The sequence below is a fragment of the Corvus kubaryi genome, unplaced genomic scaffold (assembly GCF_017639235.1).
Source record: "Corvus kubaryi isolate FWS band 111438036 unplaced genomic scaffold, C.kubaryi_AGA036_p1.0 split1-131, whole genome shotgun sequence".
In the NCBI taxonomy this organism is placed as follows: Eukaryota; Metazoa; Chordata; class Aves; order Passeriformes; family Corvidae; genus Corvus; species Corvus kubaryi.
In genome coordinates this window covers 16,665,595-16,689,201 of record NW_024582073.1, presented here as the reverse complement: position 1 = coordinate 16,689,201, position 23,607 = coordinate 16,665,595, and the positions used below count along the sequence as shown (strand labels likewise).

Genomic DNA, 23,607 nt, shown 5'->3' with positions numbered 1-23,607 from the left:
CATAAGTAAAATTGATTGAGAACTCTTTAAAACATCAATTTTAGGAAGTAATTCTTAATTAGAAATCATTAGCTGGAGGGTGGAGGGGCTAGTGGTGATTCAGGCAATTCTGGACCTCTTACATATGATTTAAATGAAATTTTTACCTATATTCTGAAATTAAACTCAAAAGTATTGCCAAGAAACTTCGAAAAAATCAGAACTAGAATAGTGGTATATAAAGATGAATACCAGGGAGTCACACAGAATAATCTGTCTCACATAGCTAGGCCAATTTACTGTGTTGTACCTGAATGCTCAAATCATGGTTAATGACCGTGATTTCTTGGGGAAAAAAAAATAAAGGGAAAAAGAAAGAAGAGGTTCCTGGAAATAAAACAATCTGTTTCTCTTGGCAAATTTAATTTTCTCTTTAAGAGTTACATGAGAGAAACTAGATGACAGTTTTAGAGAAACCTGGGGTGATAACGTAGCATGCTGGCCCCTCAAACCACCTTTTTGAAAATAATTATGCAAGTGGGTAATGTGTGATGAACTTTCCCTGTTTATTCCCAAACTATCATTATAAGAAATATCCACTAGATGTAGCTTCCCACCATTAACCCTTGTAAAATTTTTCAGTAAAGGCCTATAAAGTTATCTGCATTGCACAGGTTATAAAAATGGGGACAAATACAGAATGAATGTGATTGCAGCTTCCTTGCTGTGTATTAATTAAATAATTTGTAGTAAAATCTAAAACACACTTATGTAATATATTCTAAAAGCACCCAGAAAAACTTAGATAAGCACTTCAAAGCTGATGATTTTCCCACTTGGCCCAAAGTTCATTCTGAAACTATTGCCCACAAAACTCTTTCTCTCTCTCTCTCTCTCTCTCTCTATCTATCCATCCATCCATCCATCTATCCATCCATCTTTCAAAAAAATCAAGAAATTAAGAAAACTGAAACAGGGTTCATGAGCCAAGAAGAGAAAATGGAAAAAAACAGCATAAAATGCAAAGCATGGTATAGTTACCTTGTGCGTTCCAAACACAGACTGCAGTAGAAATTATAACACAAAGTACATATTCAATTATCAGCTACAGATTCAGAGCAACAATAAAACTGAAATCACTATATTTTCCTAGGGATAGGGAGAGCAAAGAGCTCAAATTGTTCCTTTTGAAATTTCTACTGTGAAACATTATGCAATGCCATACAAAATTGGGTGATGAAAGCCTATAAAAAGTGCCTGAAATTCTCAATATACTCTACATCTATAAGTTTAAATAAATCCATTTTGAGGACTCCATCATATCTAGCACACATGAAATTTTTTTACAGCTACAAATGTGATAGCTCATGCTTTTGCTTCCTCACAGTATATAGCTCCTCCATGGGAGAAATCATTTAGTGAACAGAAGAGAAACGTAGACAAGCTCTAATTTTCTGTACAGTGGCAACTGCATTCATTATGTGTTACAGTAGCACTTTGCCCTGAAAGAGTTAACTTTCTAGCTCCTATTCTCTGCAGTGCTGCATAAACACTGCACATTATTCTTACTGAGCATGCTTCATCTTTCCTGTCTCCACAGTCTTGGGCTGTCAATCACCTGTCAGTCCCGACCACATCAGCACAGTGCGCATCACCAGGCTGTCAGCACAGCAGCTGATGAGACTCTGCTAAGAGCTGTCAATCAAACTTGTTTCTCTTATCTGTTCGGGAAATATTTTGTCTCTGAGAAACAAAGAACCTGGGCAACAATGGATCAGAGTCTAGTATTTACTCTTTTACAGGGATAGAAGCCTCTTAACAGGAAATGAATGCTTTATCCACAACAAGGAAACAAAAATTCTGCTCCATTAGGCATATTTTCTTTTTTTGGTTTTGTTTAAATCCTATTTATTTCTTGACCAAACAAATCAGGGCATAATACATTAAAGCAAATTTCTTTTTACTCTCACTGTAGAATGAACTTAATGTGTTTACTTCTTAGTTTCTGTTGACTATAATTTAATGCCGTGTAAGACAGGTAGCATCTCTGGTTTGGGGAATCTTTCCTTGTCTTTAAGCATTGGAATGTGTGAAGTTTCTCTCCATCTCAGGGCAGCCAAAAAGCCAGACTGGAGAAACGCATAATTTACACCTTTGTTAACTTAAAATACATCTTTGTTTTCTGCATCATTTCTCATTAAAATTTCAATGTAGAATTCAGTAATGTGAGTAGGGTTCATAGATAATAGCAGACCAAAAGAATAGCTGAGGGGTGTAAGAAAGTAGGAGAAAAACATATTTTCAGTGGTTGCTTGAAAGAAGAGAGTGTCTTCTTTCTGGAATGCTGTGCCAGGGAGAAAGAATTGCAGAAGGTAAATTTCTTGCACCTACAGAAATCAAATACTGAAGAAAGACAAAAAGAGCTGCAAGGATGGGCACAGCAGCTATTTCTGGTCTGGTACAGAATCTCTGCATGAAAAAGTTAAGCTGGGCTTTCAAGTCACATCTATCCAAAGCAGAATATCATTCTGCACAGATAACTGGTCTAGGTCTAACAAACCTGGCAATCAAATTAATTAACACCGGTGGATCACGGAACTAACAAACCTCTGCTCTTCCCAGGGCATAAGTAAGTACCTTTCCATGTTGTGCCATGCAGATATAGGTACATTTAAAGCTAGCTCGAGTATCAGCACATAATGCTGCCTTACGTGAAGCAAAGTAAACATAACCCAGTGACTTAAAATCCCTATTTTGAACAGTATCTATTTTTTCCTACAAAAGAAAGAATTTCGGAGCTGGCAGTCAAGGAGAAATACTGAGAACAGCAAAGGGGGAAAAACTGCTTTTCTCAGTATAGAAAGGAGTGCTGTAAAACATGGTAAAATGAATGAAAGATTTAAAAATACTTTGTGTTTTTCATAAAGCTTCAGTTTTAGGCCATGAAATTAAATAAGCAACTTAGTTTTCTGAGATTAAAAAAAAAAAAAAGTGCGTTTACAACCCTTACAATCTCTTGGACAAAACTGTATTTTAAAAGTTAAAACAAAAGGCAAGGCAAATAAAAGAATTTTTAAAAAAAATCTTCTACCCCTTACACAAATACTGCAGGCCTGCTCTGAACATTTGCATTGGCTGTGGGATTGGACTGTTCAGGTAAGAGCAGAGGGCAGAGAGAGCCAGCTGGGAAACAGGCTGTGACAGGAAACTCATAGAAAGGAAAAGTTTAAAGCAAGCACAGGAAAAAAGCTCCCAAAGGAATTTGGGAACTGCACTCAAGATTAGTTCCCAGCAGCCTCCCACAACACTCTCGAGGAGCTTTGCAGAAGGAACCTGGGGCAAAACACCATGCCTCTTCATGTCTCTAATGGCTTAACACAAGTTCTGGATAGCCCCTGAGAAGGAGGGAACAGGACTGGGAATTGCCATAACCCAGAGAAAAATGAGGCCATGGACAGCAAAAAAGTTTTTGTCCTTTCCACACATGCACACACACAAGGGGTTTTTTTAATTTGTTTGTTCCAAAAGAGAATATTTTAGTTCTCAGAAAAGGAAACCATTGCCAAAAGGAAAAAAAAATAAGATGGCCACCACAACCAATGTCAGAGATGTAAGCAAATCTCTCACAGGCTGAAGCAAGACAAAGACAGGCAATTTTGACCTGAATCCTAGACCAAAGGCAAGAGGTTGGCATCTTTCATCACTTTCAACTTTACAAACAACTTCTCAAAGGATGGGTATTTCTCTTTTCCTGGGCCTTATCTTGGTTCCCTCCACTACTGTCTGTGCCTGGAAGAACAAACAATTTGTCTTTTCTCTTTCCTTTCTGCCAGTTCCAATGTGTTTAATGCCCTCTACATCCTAAAGAGCATACACAGTAGGCAAGGAGGCAGGTGTCTTGCTGGCGACAGCACAGATGAAGAAACTTCTGTTTCATCACTTTCAAAGCTCCATGTTTGGTGCTGCAACCACGTGCCATACACTGGCTCACCTAACAAGAGCCACAGCCCCTGGCCAGCAATTTCACCAGCTTGGAATAGAGGTACTGGGTCTCATAGGTTTTGGGAGATGCCAAGAGCATCCATAAGGGAATAGCATGAGCATGGCTTGGGCAAGCAAAAAAGAGACCTGTAAGGGGAGCAAACTGCTCTGCTTTCAACTCCTGGACATGGTTTTGGACACAAACTTCTCAGCTAGGAAGAGAGAGCTACTCTTAACATGCAGCTTCCACTCTGCACCCACCACAAGCAACACCAAAGGTGTCCCCAAGCAGGGATTTGGACAGCACAGAGGCCCCAAGTCTGCTCTCAAAGCTTTCTCAAAGGACAATGGAAGTCTCAAACTGGAACAGCACAAGCATGCTCTTCAGAGTTTCACTGAGTTGGAATACCACTCATGTGAAAAAGATTCACACTAATGATGTAGTTCAGAATTACATAAATAGTAACTAACAAAGAAAAGGAAATAGGAATGAACAGCAAAGAGCCCTAAATGCAGAGCTTCAATTCCAGATGCTGAGAATAAACCAAAAGCAACAACAGTTTGTGGAGAGATCAGGAATTAAAACCAGAGGAAAAAATCCAGTTTACTAGTCACTTTTAAAAATATGACTAACTTGGGCTTTCAATCATTCTTCTCAGCAACAATGCTAATAATCACATTATTACCCCATGCCAACCTGTCCCAGTTACAGACAACACAACCATTATCAAGCATTTGTGACACCAGGAGTATTTTACACTTTGACAAATACTTTCATATGCAGTACTGTTTTCCAGAATCACAACTCCCTCTGATCTAACTGGACATTAATTGCTTTTTTGCTGATGTATCTGTGCCTTCTGGACTGATAACACAACTAGCAAATTGATATCTGACAAGTTGACTCAACCTAATCAGGACAGATCAGCTGTTACCAATGTTGCTATAGGCTGTAATTTGAGGACCTTTACAGAGTTATCACTTGCTTTGAAAGGCAAGAAACTGTAATTCTGTCAACACGAATCCCAGAATGTACATCCAAAGTGGTTATTTTTTCTCCAGAAGAAGGTAACACTTGTCAAATAAATACCTGAGATAATTGATAATAGGAATTAGAAGTATGTGAGTGATACTCTGACAATCAGTCACTCTCATGAAAGAGAAGAACCTCGCAAGATTCAGAACATTAAGTAGAGAGCACAATCTGTCACCATGAAGCAGGGGTCACTCTGAATGGAGTCAAACAATTGGCAATGCATTTTTTCAATGTTTACTTCTCTCTCTGTTGCTCGGTGCTAAAGCTAAGAGAATGATTCACTTCAAACAATTTGTTCGATGAATGTTATCCCTTTTTGCTGCTCAGCATATGCAGGCAATGGATACCAGTGCCATCACTTTTATTCACTGCTTCACTTTTATTCAAGCTTTCACCTAGTGCTTGATTGAGAGTATTCTAGACTTCCACTGCTGCTCAGACAGCATCCAAGGCTGGTCCTTAATGTGTGCAAGCAGCAGAGATCCACACAGTTGATGGAATAATACTTATCTACATCAGCAAGGATATAGCTTTTAATTTGTTGTTTTTCTGATCCCTCTTTAAATTTGGAAGCCCTTCCAGCAAAAATCCTGGTATTTGCTACAAAGTTCCCATTCTGTGAACAAGTTTGCCCACAAGACTCAACACTTGAATTTTTGCAGAAAACAAATTAACAAAGAGTGCAAGCACAGCCATAAAACACATTAATTTAAAAAAATCCAAGGATTGTATTATTTGCTTCATTCCACTAGGAAATGATTTATTTTCATGTAATAAAATTCAGAGGAACTCCATAAAAAAATGGATGCCCAATTAATGGAATTCTTTAATGTAACTTAACAGTCACTGAATATACACAAGTGACTTTGTCATTGCCGGGGTTGCATCTGTCTTGTACAGATAAACTGTTTTTAGAAACTCAGACTTAACATTAGAACAAAAAATATACATTTCTTACTGTATCGCTTTGGTCCATCTTCCAAACAAAATGAAAGTGTTAAGGTTGCATCATCTTCAAAAAATTCAGTTGCAAAGGCATCCCACCAGAGGTTGTCACTATCCTAGGAAGCAACAGATCATTCACTTAACAGGAGGCAAAATGAAAATATGTTCATCTGTTGTAAAAGAAATTCAACAGGATCACACCTAGTTTGGCTTCTTCACCTATGGTTTTGGGGTGCAGATGTCTATATGATATTTCAAACTAATTTTCCTAGATAAAGTTCTAGTTCTAATTTAGGAAAAAAACTGAAGTGTTTAATTTACTGTATAATAAACTGTCTTTCATTTTATCAAGCATACCAAATATGTAAAAACTTTCTTTTCCATAAAGGTTTTTTTTTCAAAATGTTAGATGTGGTTTTATAAATCAGTTGCAAATAAAGCAATTACGACTTTTCCCTCCTTTTCTGGGCTGTATGTCTCAAATGCTTGGTCCTAGTAATGAAAATTTCCTCAGTACTTAATTCTATAATGCTACATAAGCTCATCATCAGATGAGATGACAAGAAAGTTATTTAGAAACTAAATATAATGGCCATTCCACTCCAATGCATTTAATATAAATACAATGCTACTGCAAATTGATTAAATACCAGCTAGTTACTTAAATATAATTGTTGTGAGAAATCTTTACTTTCAAGTGTGATACAAGAAGTGAAAAAAATATGTTAAGATGACTTGTGTATACTTAGAGTAAGACACATCTGGAAAATGGCAATTATTAAAACAGTGAACAATGTAAAACATATACCAACACAGCACTACAGGTAGTTTCTTGACTTTAACAATTGAACCAGGCCTTTTCATACCTGGATGACCAACAACAGGCACCCAAACCTCAGTGTCTAGCACCTGAGCAAGTGGTTCACCTTGCCAGGGTTTTCACAGAAACTGGGCAACACAAAACCCACTAAATGTTTCATTCAAAAGCTATGGATATATTTAATAGCTGGATTAGAAATTTTTGGTATAGTCTCTTCTGCTCCTTTGAGGCCCCGAGACTTAAATCACTTGTAGCACACAGGGTCATCAACGAAGCTGGAAATACCCTTCTGAAGATGCCCCAGCTGCACTCCGCAGAGCCACTCTGTCCCACTTACAGCACCTTCCTTACAGTGTGCAAGGCCTGGTTCGCTCAGCACAGTGAGGCCTGAGCACCTCTTAATGCCTGAGCAATATAGATCTAAGCCAGAAAACATTTGTTCACTTCACAGGAAAAAAAATCTTGAAATAAAGTGCCAACTTAAAAGAAAATATGCATCTATCATAGTCATTATGTGCACATGCAGAGCATACTGGAGATTTTAGTTCTGCTGCTGTGATGATGTTACTTTTGGATTTCACTCCAAAATGTTGAGCAAGGTATACTTTCTGCTTCTCAATTTCACTTTGATTTTTGTCAAGCATCCAATGGAGAAATGGTAAGGACAGGTTTGAACAATCTGGTTCCTACCAGAGACCCTAGAGAGACTTCTTGTCTGAGTCAGAGCCTGTAATACACTTTCCCTGCCAAGGCTCATCCCACCTGGCAGCGACAGGACCATACAGCCCTGCCATTCAGTCACACAAAGAGGTATCAAAGCTGTCTCCACATCTCAGAAATCTGCTGTCACAGAGTTGTTGTGCTTTCCTGGGGTAAACCTGATGAGTGTTCCCACGTGCAAACACTGCTGTGTTGAGTAGCCAAGCAGCCACAACAGTAAGCATGAAATACACAGTGGTAAGAATGAAACATATGCACAGGTATTCAGCACACCTCTGCATGGGACCCTGCACTCAGCACAGCCTGGGGGTTGCATTACAAGCCCATACAAGAGTGTATTGTCCAACAAGTACCTCTGAGCTACCACTCTGTCATTTGGCAAAAGAGAGGCTGCAGTACCATTTAACCTTTTGGACATACTTTTCATAGGGAAGGAAGAGTGGAGGGAAAGATTTCAGCAATGCCACAGATCACATTTGCAACTCTTGTTAATGCAGTAGTTGAGTATCACTGGAGCTACTCATGCAGCATCCAATGACATGGGAACAAAAAGGAGAGCATTGCAGAGCCAGGATGCAACTGCACACAGGAAAGACGGAGAAGAGCAGGGAAAGTGCAGGGCCTCACCTCAAAACCACACATATTTGCACTCACGCCGGCTTCCAAGAAGTGTTGAAAGCAAGGAAAATGTGGAAATGGAATTACTGCGGATTCCCTCCCTGGTTAGATGAAATATCCAGACTCTTTCACATTTTGAACACCATCCAACATCTTTATCGTAAGCTTTTGCATATTTTAGGTGAGGAAGAAGGAAAAACATAAAATGCAACACCCCACCCCCAGAAAGAAAACCCAACCTTAAAAAAGAGTATATAAATCCTGACAAGCTTGGATATGCTCTGCTGTTTAATTTTCTGTCCCACCCTTGTCACAGGTGGGCCCACCTACTCTCAAAGGCAAATGTGAACAAAACCGAATGAGGTGTCCCCAGCCAAACTGAAATAGGAACCAGTTATTAAAAAAAAATAAAGAATTTTTTTTTTCTTTTTTTTTTTTTTTTTGCAAAAAGGGGATGGTGAAAGCAAGGCTGCCCTCAGGCATCTTTAACTTATGCTTTGACAGGTTACGGGGGATTTTGCCAGAGTAATTATTTTTCTATTCAACAATAATGAGAAATTACCATGGCAACCTCCCTTTCACATAGTGCACTCACATGCTCAAACATTGAAATAATGGCCTAAACATAACAAAAAAATATTAATTCTTTAAAAATATTTTGTATTAAAATAAGCTTAAGGATTAGGTCACAGGAGAGAAGAGGGCAGAGACAGCCAGCAAGTTGGGTCAGAAGTGAAGATGCCATGGTGCTGTGGCCGGGTACCCAAGCAGCAAAACGTCTTCTTCCACAACCGTCATTGTTCCCTCTGATCCCCTCCACCCCTGGTATTAATTGTAATTTGAAGCATGGCTCAACTCTGAATAGGGTCTCCAAGTAAATGGAATCCTACGGTTTCAATATTTTTTCCTGACTCTGATTTCTTTGGCAAAGGTAATCAGATTTAAGTACAATGATGTTCTTTTTCCCCCTCCATCTAACAGTCCTGTATGTTCACTGTATGATCTGAGAGTCAAACTGGGTTCTTCTTTACACCTTACACACTTACATGATTAAGAGTCTGCAAGCTAAATGAGGCTTTTCCACTTGCCTGTGATAGATCTTGCAACTGGAATATGAGGCCAACTGAGACTATGGCATTTTCTTCAAATTCCTTTATTTTTGTTCAATGACTTGGAAGGCAGAGTGGACTGATATAAAAAGTCAGTACATGAAATCACACTTGAAAGGATGCAGATACCTTGTAGGACAGAACTGGAATTCAGAATGATTTTGGTAGATTGGATAAATTATCTGAAATGAAGATGAAACTCAATAAAGTGAAGGGACAAAAGCACAAAACCAAAATGGGGTATAACTGGCTAAACAGTACTGTAGAAAATGATCCAGATTATAAAGCAAATATGTCAGCAATCAATTGCTCTTGGAAAGAAAGGAAATGTCTTAGATACAATAACCTTCCACTCCAGCAAACACATCTCTGGAAAGACTTCAACTGCAATAGTCTGTCCACTTCTGGAGTACTGTGGCAAAGCCTGGGCCACACACTCTTAAAGGATTTAGCTGAAAACCACAGGAATGAATAAGTTTAAAGACACATACAAACCAACCAACCCTAAAAGACTCAAAAAGAAGAAAGGCAGAAGGATCTAACTGTGTTTTGTATAAGACAGAAGAAGCTCACGGGGAACATGATGACAGACCTCAACTATATGAAAAGTTTGCTATAAAGAAGAGTGAACACTTGTCCTTGGTGGCTAACAAGGAAAGAAGAAGTAATGATTGGTTCAGTTTGCTGCCATTGCAGGTTAAGTGGTTTAATGCCCTGTTACAGAGTTTTAGGCTAGTGTTTTGCAGAGGGGAAAGAGCTGCAGAGCAGGACTGCTGTGTTCCCAAGAAGAGTGCATATAGAGATCCTGCTGCCTATGGGCCTCTGGCAGAGCTGCCCCTGTACAGCAGCTCCACAGCTCATGCCCAGTGAGAAGCCAGCTTTTGGTTTCTTCCTCACATAGCTTTTGGCTGCATATGTGTAACAGGTGTAAATAGTATATTTAAACAGAGTTATGGAAACAAATAAATACGATTCTGAATGCACACAGGAAACACATCTGTTCTGAAGTCAGACTTTTTTTTTTATAATCACTTTTTAGAGAAAAACTGCATTTTAAACATCAATCTTGGCACTGGACAAGGCAAAAATGAAAAGAGAGAGTGCGCTTGGGAGCTACATTTTACTTCTGGCACCAGCAACCCTTCCCTATTGACACTTACTATTTTCAGAACTCTATACATCTACATTCCTGTTGGCAACATATATGTGTCTCATATTCTTTTAAGTTAATGTTGCACAAGGAGCTGCTGTCTCCCTAAGGAAAGAATGGCATTCCTTCCCATCTCCTGTTTCCAGGAAATTAAACTACACTTGAGCTTTCAAAATGCAGTTCAAGATAAGATTTTACCATTAAATACACCTGTAAAAACTGCACAGCCATTACAAATTACAAAACTCACAAGTTTCAAAAAAAATCTGACATTAAAGTTTATACTCAAAGCATGCGGGCAGAACATGAAAAATAAGATGTCCAACTACAAGAAACCAATAATTTTCCCCATTAGTTTTAAATTAGACCCATCTTGTCTCTACCTTACATATTTAAGATTCCAATACAAATTTCATGTGAGTAACAAATTAATAGGGATCTATATATCCTAATTTTATACATTTGGAAATTTGAATACTCATCTGTAGATCTGGCTCTGCAAAGCAGTTTTATAATCTGGCATTGGGTTTTTTGCTATTTGTATACATTCAGTATGGACTACAGATGCTATGAGTCCTAGATTGGTTTTCCTGGAAACAGTATGAACAGAGTGGAAGAGTGGAAGCTCATGTGTATGTAGGTGGGAAACCCATATACTCAAGTGGCTGTCTGTTATACAAGAAGATGCACACTTTTCTTACATTCTCAGTATCTTTTCTAGGAATATGTGGTACCCCACAGCTAGTAAAAGTACCTGAAAAAGAGGACCAATCTGGTTACTCCGGGCTAGTTTTTAAGAACCACTTCCATTGCTTTTCCATTTGTTATTCTATCTCATTTATTTTAATTTCAAACACAAAACATATTTTACACAGAATTAAATATACCTTTAATCTTGCACCCAGTGGTATTTTACAGAATCTCTCTTTCCCTGCCAGCAATGACCGACTCTATTCCTTCCATTTGTTATTTCACACATATTCACAGTTTTAATGGTGTTGCTTTCTTTTACTTCACTTACTAGTGTGGCTGGATTCCATATCTCAAACAATGTGTAGTAAAACTGGCTGAAAGGTTTTAAGACTTGGCTTTGGTCATAAGTAGTTGTCTGTTCCATTATACACTTGCAACTTCTTGCCAAAACTCCGCTCAACGCCCAAAACATATCAGTCTCTTCAGCTCACTTAATAATTAATTAAATTATTGTTTACATTCCACTTACGAACTTATCTTCAATTGTACAGTAAAGAAACAACACAAAATTCTGTTTTACTGAAAAGGCAAAATATAGTCATGCAACAGATTCCCATAGCAATACCTCCTCAGAGAGAATGACTGGGGTACAAAATGGGGGCAACATCTCTGTTTCTCACGTAAATCTGGAATAGGTTTAAAAATCCAGTGGAATGTCAGGGAAGAGCTCATAATAGGGAGTTACTCTTACACATTTACTGGAAATGCCTCATATATCAAGGATCCTATTTTTATTGCCTATAAATCATTACACTATCAGGCAACAGAAAATCAAACATTAATTATTTGACTTCAGATACAAATAGGAGAAACAAAAAAAAAAAAAAGAAGAAAAGGAGAGAGGCTTTGCAAAATACACAAATTGATTTATGCCATTTTCTTGTTGTACTCTGAACCCAGGCATATGAGAATCAGCATCATTACAGCAAAAACACTGTGCTGTAATGACACTGGCCATACAATTCAGCTTTGCAGATATACTGCCTTGAGATAATGTCACTTATATGTCACAAATAGCAAGTCCACACTGGGAAATTTACCAGGGGTTCAGATTAACTGAAACATGTTGACACTGAAATAAGGACAACAAATATTTTTCTTGTGTTCAGAAGGATGGTTGACCTCTTCCACTAACATATGCCCAAATTAGATACCTTTTGTTAGAATAGTTGTGGGAAACACTCACTAGGCTGGCAAATAGCAAGACCAGTCTACACACAGCTATAAAAGAACTGTTATTCCACAACGTCTAAGCCACCTGATTTTTCCATCTACACAGGTGCTACATGTATAACAATTTGGATATCCTTTTAAAACTGTAGTGCTTAAAATTACAGAGATTTTTAACTTGTCAGGAAAGGGTAAGACAGAGACATACCTGGTTCAGTCTAATAACAGAATCAGAGAAGAATGCCTGGTCTAAAACCTGTTATTTGTCAGTCTTTAAATTTTACTGGAGCTTGTGGACAAAAGAAAAATGAATTCTTAAATATCCACTCTGTGCATGTTTGACTATTCACCTGCAGCAGACAGGAGATTGCAGTTTAATACTCCTCTGTAAGCAGTACAGAGCAGAAGGAGTTAACTTATGAAATGTGTCATTTCACTGACTTCTTTAATTTGAATTCATTATTTCCATTCCTGGAACTTGTGCACAAGAACGGATAAGAGAAAGAAAGGGGAAAAAAGAGCAGTGAAGCTGGGTTCAAGACACACTCCACTGCCAATTCCTTACTGCCAACATGGCATCATCCTTGAGATTTCTCAGCAGTATCATCATTGACCAGCAGAAGATGCTCTTTTGTCCTTTTTAAATATATGGGATAAGATTGTACTTGGTCTCTAAGGATAAGACCTATATTCTGGCTGTGAGAACAAAAAGATGGGCACTAACAACTAGATTGTGCAGTTTTTAACAGAAATATACACTTCCACCCACAGCAGAGTATCTGTTAGTACTTGCTATATATACAGTGCATACTAAATCCATATTCAAAATTGTTTTAAATTTGAGCCCTTTTTTCAATAGGCATGAAAATGTCTCTAGCTGTCTGGAAAAAGTAATAGATTTTCTTAGTAGTATTCTCAATCTACGATCATTGCAGACAAATCACAGACCTAAGTTTTGTGTTTATCAAAAATGAACCACAGTTACATTTCTCTATTCTGCCACAGAATACCCCACAGCCTCTGCCTTTGAGAATAGTTTATAGAGATGGAATATTGTGTCTATTATCTACTGTACTACTGTCAGCCATACAAATGTTCTTATTTTATTCTGACATTTTGACCTGGTTTCTTTTTTACCTTGTTTACTTCCACCTATATGAGTAAATGGAAGCTGCTATGCCATCTATCCGAATGAAAAGACAATAACTAGTATTGCCATGAGTGAATATAGAGCATCAAATATTATGTGTCACTAGGGCACAGAAAAAAAGTCATATTCCCAGCAATATTAGTAAATGAATCTCTCTAGGTCTATCTACCCAACTGTACCAACTCCCAAGGCTCTAAAATTCAGTGAACGCTAATTCCTTTATCATTTATTACAGTGAAAATAAAATTATTACTGACAGCATCTAAATACTACACTGGAACATGATGAAGACAGTCCTTGACACCTCCATTCCACACTGGACTCTCCCCACCTCTTTGATCACTGAAGTCTCGCAAAAGCACCATGTGTATCAGAGACAAGTACAAAGCTGGGACGTTCAGAGGTCTCTGATACTGAAAAACTAAAATCTGAACTATGATCTAACAAACTTTACTTTGAGAGGTCATAAATGGCTCTTCAGCTGAGTTTAAAAGCTTGTCCTGCTATGTAGTGTGCCTTACTCTTGTGCAAATCTAGTGATCCAGGTAGGAAAGGAAAACACAGGTAAGACAAACCATCCTTCCAGTTACATTCCAGATTCTTGCAGAAGTATCAAATAGTGAAAGGGCTAGGTAATGCAGCTACAAAGAGTTGATTTTATCATAAAAGAAGATTTTATGGATTGAAAAGACATATAGTGAGGAGATATATATCTCTATACACACAAAGAAAGCTTGAGAGGATTATTTACAAGGGCATGTAGTGACAGGACAAGGGGGAATGGCTCTCAACTGAGAGACAGTAGGTTTAGATTAGCTATTAGGAAGAAATTCTTCACTTTGGGGTAATGAGGCACTGGAATAGGTTGCCCAGAGACACTGTGGATGCCCCATCCCTGGAAGTGTTTAAGGCCAGGTTGGCTGGTGCTCTAACCAATGTGGTCTAGTGAAAGGTGCCCCTGCCTGTGACAAGGGATTTGGAAGCAGATGATCTTTAAGGTCCCTTCCAACCCAGACCATTATGCACAACTCTAGCACAACTACAGGACTTTGAGAAAACTCTTGCTAAGAGTCAGCAAGAGACTTTTAAAATTAAAGATATGCTTAAGTGTTTTGCGGAGCTGGGGTCCACCTAAGCTTTTGCTAGTCTGCAAGTCTAATAAGCACAAGATTATGATTTCCTATTAAGCTTTGCAACCAGGTAAGAGCATATAAAAATTATGGGCATCTCTAATCAAAGAGCTGTTATTTCTTGGGAAGGTACAGGAAGTGGAAAAGATCAAGTATATTGTATATCCTGTCTCCTATGGAGGACAGGTAATCTCATGCACAAAAGTTTAATTTAGCAACAACTAGTCAGAAAAAGAGAACACAATTAAGAAAGAAGTGTTGAAGAAACCACCCCCTTTCCTTAAAATTTACAACCATACCTGCACTTTAAATTACATATACTTTAAATGATATATGGCTGCATTTCATTGTTTAATAATATAACTGTGGTTTTGGGTGTCCAGGTATCAACCAAAGAAATTGTAAAAGCAGTATATAATTCCAGACAGTACAGAGAAGTAAACATTATGGCACCTTACAGAAATTTTGGCAAGAAGCAATGGTAAAGCACAAATATAATTCTTTGTTATGTACTGGCAATAAAAAAACCTCCTCTACATCTTTGCTACATAAACAGTGTGTATTCTTTAAGCAAAAAACCACTGGGGTAATTAACAAGTAATTTCATGAGAGAGATATAGTCACCTGCAAATTATGTTCCTTAAAAGCTCATTCACATTTTTTATTCAACTCATATCAGAAGCTCCACTCTCATGATCATTTAAAAAGATTACTTCTTTAGTATAGCAAAACTACACTCCAAATGAATTCCTGTATTCATTCTGTATTTATTAGGACTAGTAATCACAGTCATTTTTGTCAGCTGGTGACGTCACTCCATCCACAAATATTATCCCTGTTAAATGTGTTTCAGAATCTAAATTCTACTTAAGAGAAAGATAAGAAAAAAGATAGTGCTGAGGTATTGAGTCTATATTTTAGACTCTACTTACTTGTTCCAGTTTTCAACACTACAGCATAGTATCAACTGCAGTGGCCATTTGAACCACTAATTAGCTGCAGTTGTCAGATGCTCAGGTTTTTGAAAATAATACAGCTATATTTATTGCTTATAATTTTAAATATGCAAACACATATGCATTCAAACTTAATCAAACATTAAGGCAGAAATTTTCAAAGCTAATTAAAAGACTTACGCATTCATTTTCCATTAAATTAAGTGGAAATCAGATGTTGGAATATTCTATGCAAGGCTCCAAATCCCAGCATGGAAATGGAACTTGTTACATTTGCTGAATCAAAGCTAGAGGGTGACAACAGGGCTGGGATTCATTTCACTCCAAGACAGTTGTCTAAATTCATGTGAGATAAAAAGCCTCCTGGAGGTATCTGTCTCTTCACTGTCTGTAGAGGGAGCCTAGAGAATGGTTCAGTCTAGCCATGTAACTTTTATAGGGATAAAGGTAGGTAAGATAAATCCTATTCTATATATTCTATCTACCAAGAATTTAAAAGTCAGGAAGAAAGCTGGTTGAGGCTTTGAGAGCTTAGTGAAGGACAAAAATACGTGAAAAGCTGGGTGAAACAACTGTATCTACTTTGTCTAGATTTTTACAGTCTTGGCAGGAAAACCTATAAATGATGTTCAAGTTTTTTGCTCGCAACGCTCAAAGATCTCCAGGCTGCCAGGTTCCTGCTGCTTCATATAAAAAGCTCCAAGTGGCAGACAGAAGTTGGAGAACTGGTTAAAGATTTCTGCCAGTATGAAATGCTTTAAATGAAGAAGATGTGATTATTTCCCTGGCTTCCTAACTTTACTCCCTGGCTAGCCACAGTTGCAAATAAAGGCCTTTAAGCCCTGTATTTTTTCTCATACTGTATTTGGACACAAAATTCCTGTACAAAATTCAATTAAGCTAGAGACAGAATTGCTCGTATGTGTCTTTCTACATCCTAGGTATCTGAATTACCCGAAATATAAGGAAATCCTTGGTCAAGACAACACATATCAAATACTGACATTTCTCATGTGTTATCCTGTGACCATCAGATCACTCAAGGGCTCCGTTTCTGTGGTGTAGCACTCCCCTTCTCAAGCACATAACGCTCACTACTGGGCATGCACAGCCCAGACTGATTAACGAAGGAACAGTCATCAGGAGTTCAGGTTGCTTTGACGAAGTGAGGATGGGTTGGGCTCCAGACACTTGCATATTCTCATTATACACTATGGTTTGCAAGTTTTGATGGTGAGAAGCACAGGGTAGTACACTTTTTAAACCAACATTTGCATTTACAAATTAAAAATCTGATTCAAATGGAGATGTCTGAATCACCAGCTTGCCATGAAAAAAAGCTACTTAGAACCAAAACTTTTACTGTTATTGCTGCTATAATATTGTAGAACAGTGTAACAGATCACTGACAAGGCTGTTACAGTTGCTAAATCAAAGGATATACTGTACTGAAAGGCACTGAAAGAAATAGAGAGAGAATGAAGCACAGAGGTTGTGATAACAGAGTGGGTTTGTGAGTTTGTTTTAATTATTAACTTTAAATTTTCACTTCAAAAGAAATGGGAGAATTTATGCATGCCAAGAAGTGCTCCCTTTCAAAACTCGGTCTTCACTGAGCAAAGTAAGTAAAGCTTTCTTCTAAATGGCATCTCTTATCTTGTCAACCTCATTTAAAGTAAAAAGGCATCCACAGTAATAATAAGAATGCAGCTTGGTGAACAATTCCTTTACAGAACTCAGCCATTACATACTGTAACAAATTAAAAACTCCAAAAGTCTATGCAGGTCCCCAGAGAAATGCTATTTAATAAAGCAAACACTGATATTGAATGTGACAGAATTCCATTTGCTTCAGAATCCCATCCAACTGAGTTTGGCTGCAGCTGAAGCAATTAGAGAAAGCTGTGATTTAATGATTATGCTAAAACCCTAGACAAACAAAGCTCTCACCTACCAAGTGGCCACTTAGCTGTATCACTACCACCAGAATATATAAAAATCCTTGTAGGATTTCATTTGCTGTCAGCCAACTAGTAACAACATGAGCAATTATTTACTAAAAATGTCTATTTACTAGCCACCCTAGTGCTTAACATGAAAAATGTATAAATCTAAATTTAAACAAAGTAAGCAAGGCCAAGTGTGAACTACATATGTCAGGGAATCACCCACTAAGGTCATCCTTGTAGCTGAGACCTGGTATGATCCAGTTGAAAGCTCATAACAGGTAATTTTTTTCAATGTATATCTTTATGTCGTATATGATAATCTACTGGGGCCTCACCTCTGGGTCCATAAACATTTAATGAAATTTTAAACATCTTTTCATTACAGCCGTAGCCTCCTATGAACTAGTCTGAACACTTCAGACTCTGTGGACCTGTTAAATCAGTAAAACTGATTCACTTACCATTTCTTAGTTTTCCAGAAGTGGTATTCAGCCTTTCCTACTTTCTAATGCATTCAAAATTTCTCTGTGTAAAGTTGTAGGACATAAAGAAGTATAAAAAAGTGACAATTCAGAAAACTTGCTTACAGAAAACTTGTGAATTTGCTTGGAAACTCTAGACTTTCTTGCTGTATTCCTGCCAGCCAACAAGCTACATTGTGAAAAAAATTACTGATGGTCTTTCTGATTTTTCATTTTTACTTTAGTCAGAGAGCCAATTAAGTAACACCTTGGACTGCTGATGTAGATTTTTACCCTCACTACCTTCCGGGTGAAGGCATCTCCTGACAAAAAAGCCCTTGAAAAAGCAGTTTCCTTCCTCCCCAGCTAAGGAATAGGATCTAGAGACATGCTGCATACCTATAGCCTAAAAAACCTAGCACTGTTGATAAAAAATTTTTAAAACCACAGAGAATATGAAATCTGTGAGAAAGCTCAAACACACAATACTATTTTAAGAAAGAAAAGTTTTGCATAACATGGATAAGTATTCACAAAATTGCTGCAGAGGAGACTGAAATAACTTAAAAAGCTCACAGAAATGCACCTATTGAGCAGCTCAGACCTATTTTCAAAGATCTAAATCCTCATGTCTTAACAATAAAATATACTGTGGATATACCAGCGTTTGTCTGTTTTGTTACAGGTGTGCATTTCTAACTAAAATATACAATGGTCGTTCAGAACACTAAATTTTTTTTAATTACAATGTGTTCCCCCAGATTTCCATAAATCCAGAGCATCTACAATTTCAGAGCTTTTCTAAAAGGTTTGTGTTCAGAGTACTAAAGAGCCTGAGAAGGCAGCAATAGCCTTGACAAAGCCAAGAAACTACATGGTCCCATTTCTGGGAATGTGTTAACTGCCAGAGGAGCTGTCATCTGAAAGTGAGATGGAAAATCAGAAAAGATGCAGTGCCAATGTCTTCTTAGACTAGGGGAACCTTATGTCAAGCTCAGTCCAGAATATATGGATCTGAATCAAGCAGCTTGTTTTCTACTAGTGCAATGACAACCACTGTGAGATGTTATCATATTTCTTTGCACAATGTTTTGTCAGAACCTACAAAATTAGTTGTAGCTGGATCACTCTCTAGGTCCTTGAAGAAATATTATATCAAAATATCACAGATGCTCTTTGGAGGGTACTGGTTTCAGGTGCTAACTGTTCTTAGGATTCTCCTTCTCTAAATGAGTTCTTCCACAATCACTTGAGTTTTACACCTGATTTCTGTCTGGTACACTGAAGGATCATCTCTCCGCTCTAGAACAAAACTACTTCTTTTTTTCTTTTCCCCCTCTTGCTTTCTTAGTTCTACCTTCTGATTTGTAAAGTTTTTTTCTAGAACCAGATGCACTGATACAGACGCACACAGACACTTTTTTTTTGTTGGTACTCTCAGCTTCAGTAGTAGCGTCTCCTGGATTAGGTCATCTGCTTCTTAAAATCATATATCAGGTTATCCCTGGTCTGAGGCATTCTAGAATGAATCTGAGCTTTTGATAACTTCCACATGTGAAGTTTGAAAGCTGCAAGAAGCCCATCATGAACTGCCAGGTCAGCACAGAGCCCACCATGTATCTCGTGGCCTATCAGCAAGGACAAAGGAGTGTATTGAGGATCAAATATGCTTTGTATTAAGCAAGCAGTTCCTTGTTCTGACTCCTGTGAATGTGCTTGTTCAGTAAGGTACAACATCTGGCAAGGGTCAGGTCTGGACTAAGTTCCTTCTGAGTTGATTCAACCCTCTCCAGTACAGCTGAGAATCACAGGCACGTCCAAGAGTCTCAATAGACTTGCAGAACAAGTACGGAATCAAAGCAGCTTCCCTGTCTCTCCTGCAAATACTCATGCACCTTGATCTGAAGGGACCACAAGCAGGATTACTGTCAGTATTCTCCTCATTCCTCTGCCAATATTCCAAGCACTCATTAGAATCAGTCAAAGAGGTGACACCAAACTCCCCAGGGCACATGACCTAGAAACTGCAGAGATACTGAATATATCCAGCTGTATAATGTAGCATGAAGCAGATGAAAGATCCTATGGGTTGTCAGCTGATACATATTGATATAGATGATATAGATGATACGGATATAGATAGATATAGATATAGCTAGATATAGATATCAACTGAATCCAGTGGTCAAGATAGGACGTGAAAAGAGAAGTGTACCCTATGTTGTACATGATGAGTCTCACAATAAAGAATTCCCTAGGGAAATATCTAACCTATCAGACCATCAGCGGCAGTGCCTTGCAAACATAAAAGGAAACATGGTGTTCCACAACATTCCTATGATAATAAGCACAGCAGTCAGGGATAATAAATGTCTCCTTAAGAAATGTAGGGTGAAAAGGTGATACAGTATGAAGTAACCATTGCTCTAAGAATTTATGCTTCCTACTTGAAAAGATATTTTTGTACTCCTAGAAAATGTCCACTTGCCAGGTGTACTTCGTAGATTTAAACAAGTACTTTCTGTACTTCCAAGGTGTCCATCTTTTGGATTTTAAGAGAGAAAAACTTGTAAGTAACTTAAACCCATGGTAAAATAAAGAGAAACAAGTTACAGTTTTTCCACTTTGACTACAACAATCATAAATAGCTCTAAGGAAACTACTACTCATCGTGTTTCATTATAAAAAGGAAAGTATTTTTTTCCATCCAGATAATGATCAAAATAATCCTGGATACCTTCCTGATCCACAGGGTCTACCCGAGGTGAGATGCAGCAGTGTCTGTTCTGCATGGTGTAGTGCTTGAAGCACACAGATAGAATTGTAGGTCAACATTTGAAATTGTGTTTAGTATCTGTTTCTTGCTACAAGCTCAGAATAACTCAGTCCTCTATTCTTCTGCTGTAGAATTTGCACTCTGTAGCTTGTCCTATCAAAAAACTAACTTGTAATCAAAGTTCTCAGGTCCTCTAGGTAGACAATAAAGTGTGGGTTTTTTTTAAGAACAGGAGTCTACCCTGATTGTAGCCACGGTTGCAGAGAAAAGCTAGAGTGTCATGAAATACATTTAAACATGACCAGTGGAAAAAAGAGAATTCCGAACTCTTTTCTTCTTCAATTGGATATTTCAGCCAATGGCATGATCCTTCAGAGCCTGGCTCTGCTTGGTAAAAAGCATGGAGTGGTTTACCTATTTTAATTGTGCATGTTCATTCTCATGGCCATCAATATCAAATAACTGGAAGCTCACTTGGAGGCACGGTATTAAGCAGAATATGAATTTCTCATATGGAGAAGAAACCATGATCATCATTGGTATTCTCTTATCTCATTCAGCTTCTTTGATTTGAGCATTGGTATCAAAAGGAAGTGACCTGAACATATTAAAGATGATGCAAGTTTCACTATTCCCAGTTGCACATAACTTAAAAATTAACAGTTCATTAATATCCAAACAGATCTGCTTTGGGGAGACCTGACCAGAATTCAACACTAGATTCACAAGCATCTGAGAGAACTGTCTATGTGTTTTTAAGAAGGCACAGAAGCAGCTTGTATTCTACATTATTTCCATTGCCTTCACCTGCAAAAGTGGTATCTCTGCTTCAGTAACTGAATGACTAGATAGAAATTTAATTGTTTTTTTCTCCAGTTATCAAAGGGACTGTATTTTGCACCAATGTAAGAAAAGATCAGCTTATTTTATCTAATTCATGACATACTACCCACTGCTATGAAGAGAAAGATGGCAGTTCCCATTTCCTTCATGCTTTGATAGAGAGTCAACAAAGAAGTAATACAAACTGACAGGTTTTTATGACTGACCTCCTGATACCTACTGGTGCATAAACATGTAGTTGTTAGAACTTATCACTAGGGCCAGGGTTATCCCCTCTTGACTAGGAGTCTGCCAAGTCGTAAATAAATAAGCTAAAAATAGAGATCCAAAATAACGTGGATTCGGCCCCTAAAGTATCATGTCCCAGAAAATCTCCAAACAGGAGAGCTGAGATTTCACCATTTTCTTGTCTTTAGTTTCCAGATGTTGCACTAAGCTCGCTAGGTAGGAAGGCCATCTAAATGTCTCTCCCGTGCTGAGAGGTGTCCCTGAGGGGTCTGTACTGGGACCAGTACTGTTTAGTATCCTCATCAGTGACAGCAGGATTAAGTGCACCCGCAGCGAGTTTGCAGACAACTTAAAGCTGAGTGGCGCAGCTGACACACCTGAGGGATGAGATGGAATTCAGAGGGACCTGGACAAACTCAAGAAGTGTGTCACGGGAATCTCATGAGGTTCATCAAGGCCAAATGCAAGGTCCCACACCCGATCCAATGCCCACAATATATGGGTTTTGGAGGGCAAAGGAGGAGGAAGGAATGGTTAAATTTCAATGGGTTTAAGACCAATCTCATGGGCTGAATGCCAAGGAACAGTCAGAGACCTTCAAGTCCAGTTCACACAAGCCAAGACTGCTTTGCAACATGACTCAACATTTAGTAAGTTGAGACATTCACATCATTTACTTCTAAAGTGGCAATCCCTGTACAAATTAAAACATTAACAAGGGTGAAGAAGTATCCCCAACCTTTCCCAGACAAAATTAAGAAGAAAAATAGACCTCATTTCTGTGCCTGCTTTTTGAGAAGAAAATTTTAGGTTCCTGCCCTCAGGGATTTAGGTAGGCAGCTGTGTCTGGGTGAATCCCAGCTCTGATATGATGCTGAACTTCTACAAAAAAACCCCAGAAAATAATCCCCCTTTCTAAAGATTACCCCATCAAGAGTTTCGTGCTCACCTTAGCAAATGGCTAGTTTGAAAATATGCTCTGAGGTCCCTGGCTTTCACACTACACCTTACATGGAACCAGCCTGTGGTTCCATTTCATTCTGAGGGCCATGTACCTCAGCTGTGAGATTACTAAATCTTACTTTTTCCCCACTTAACTGGTTTTAGCTAACATTTAGGCCTCTCTGCACATAAGAAATAATCACCAAAATAAACAAGAGCTTTTAATTTTGAGTTTATGAGAGAGGAATACTCCAAACGTACTATACACCCACTCCTAAGAGAGATCTGTGGCTGATGTGAGGACAATTACACTAAAGAAAACTCCACTGACTTAGGAGAATCCCTTCACTTTCTGTGACAGAATCCGTGTGACAGAAATCAGAATGTGGCACTTAGGGCAAATTTGGAACTGACATGGCTCAGAAATGCTTGAAAGGTGCTGCCTCTGAGAGGGGCTTCCTATGAGTTCCTTCCAGGGGGAGAGCATGAAAACCTCTCTGATGGCTTAGCTCTAGAAGTCTCCTTGCCAGGTACCTGCCATATGCCTAAAGGCATTAGAGAAACACGGTTACATTTATTATCACAGGACTAGCTGGCTTTGTCAGAATACCTGAAACAAACCCCACATTTTTTAATGGCCTGATTTGTTTTTGCAGAAAGCTGAATCTTGGTATATGAGCTGTCATATCAGATTCTACTTTATTCTTTTATGTTTACAAAGTATTGCATAAACAGGAACAGCTGGTGTTGATTAATAAACACGGGAGTTGTCTTGAGAGTTTAGGTATTATTTTGCCAACATTTAAGTCTAGTCATTTGCAACAATTGTTCTTTTCCATAGTGGGCAGTGGTTCTACTGCCTAAATACAAAGATATTTTCTAACAATACTA

The 23,607-nt window shown here is 38.2% G+C and overlaps 1 protein-coding gene across 11 annotated transcripts in view; it reads right to left on the bottom strand.

The window, feature by feature from the left end:
• LDB2 (LIM domain binding 2) overlaps nucleotides 1–23,607 on the bottom strand; it is a 213,153-nt gene that overhangs the window by 134,528 nt on the left and 55,018 nt on the right. For all 11 annotated transcript variants that reach the window (XM_042053223.1, XM_042053225.1, XM_042053226.1 and 8 more), the window contains exon 2: nucleotides 5,955–6,057. In XM_042053223.1, the coding sequence (XP_041909157.1) occupies nucleotides 5,955–6,057 (103 nt within the window). The remainder of the gene's footprint in view (nucleotides 1–5,954; nucleotides 6,058–23,607) is intronic.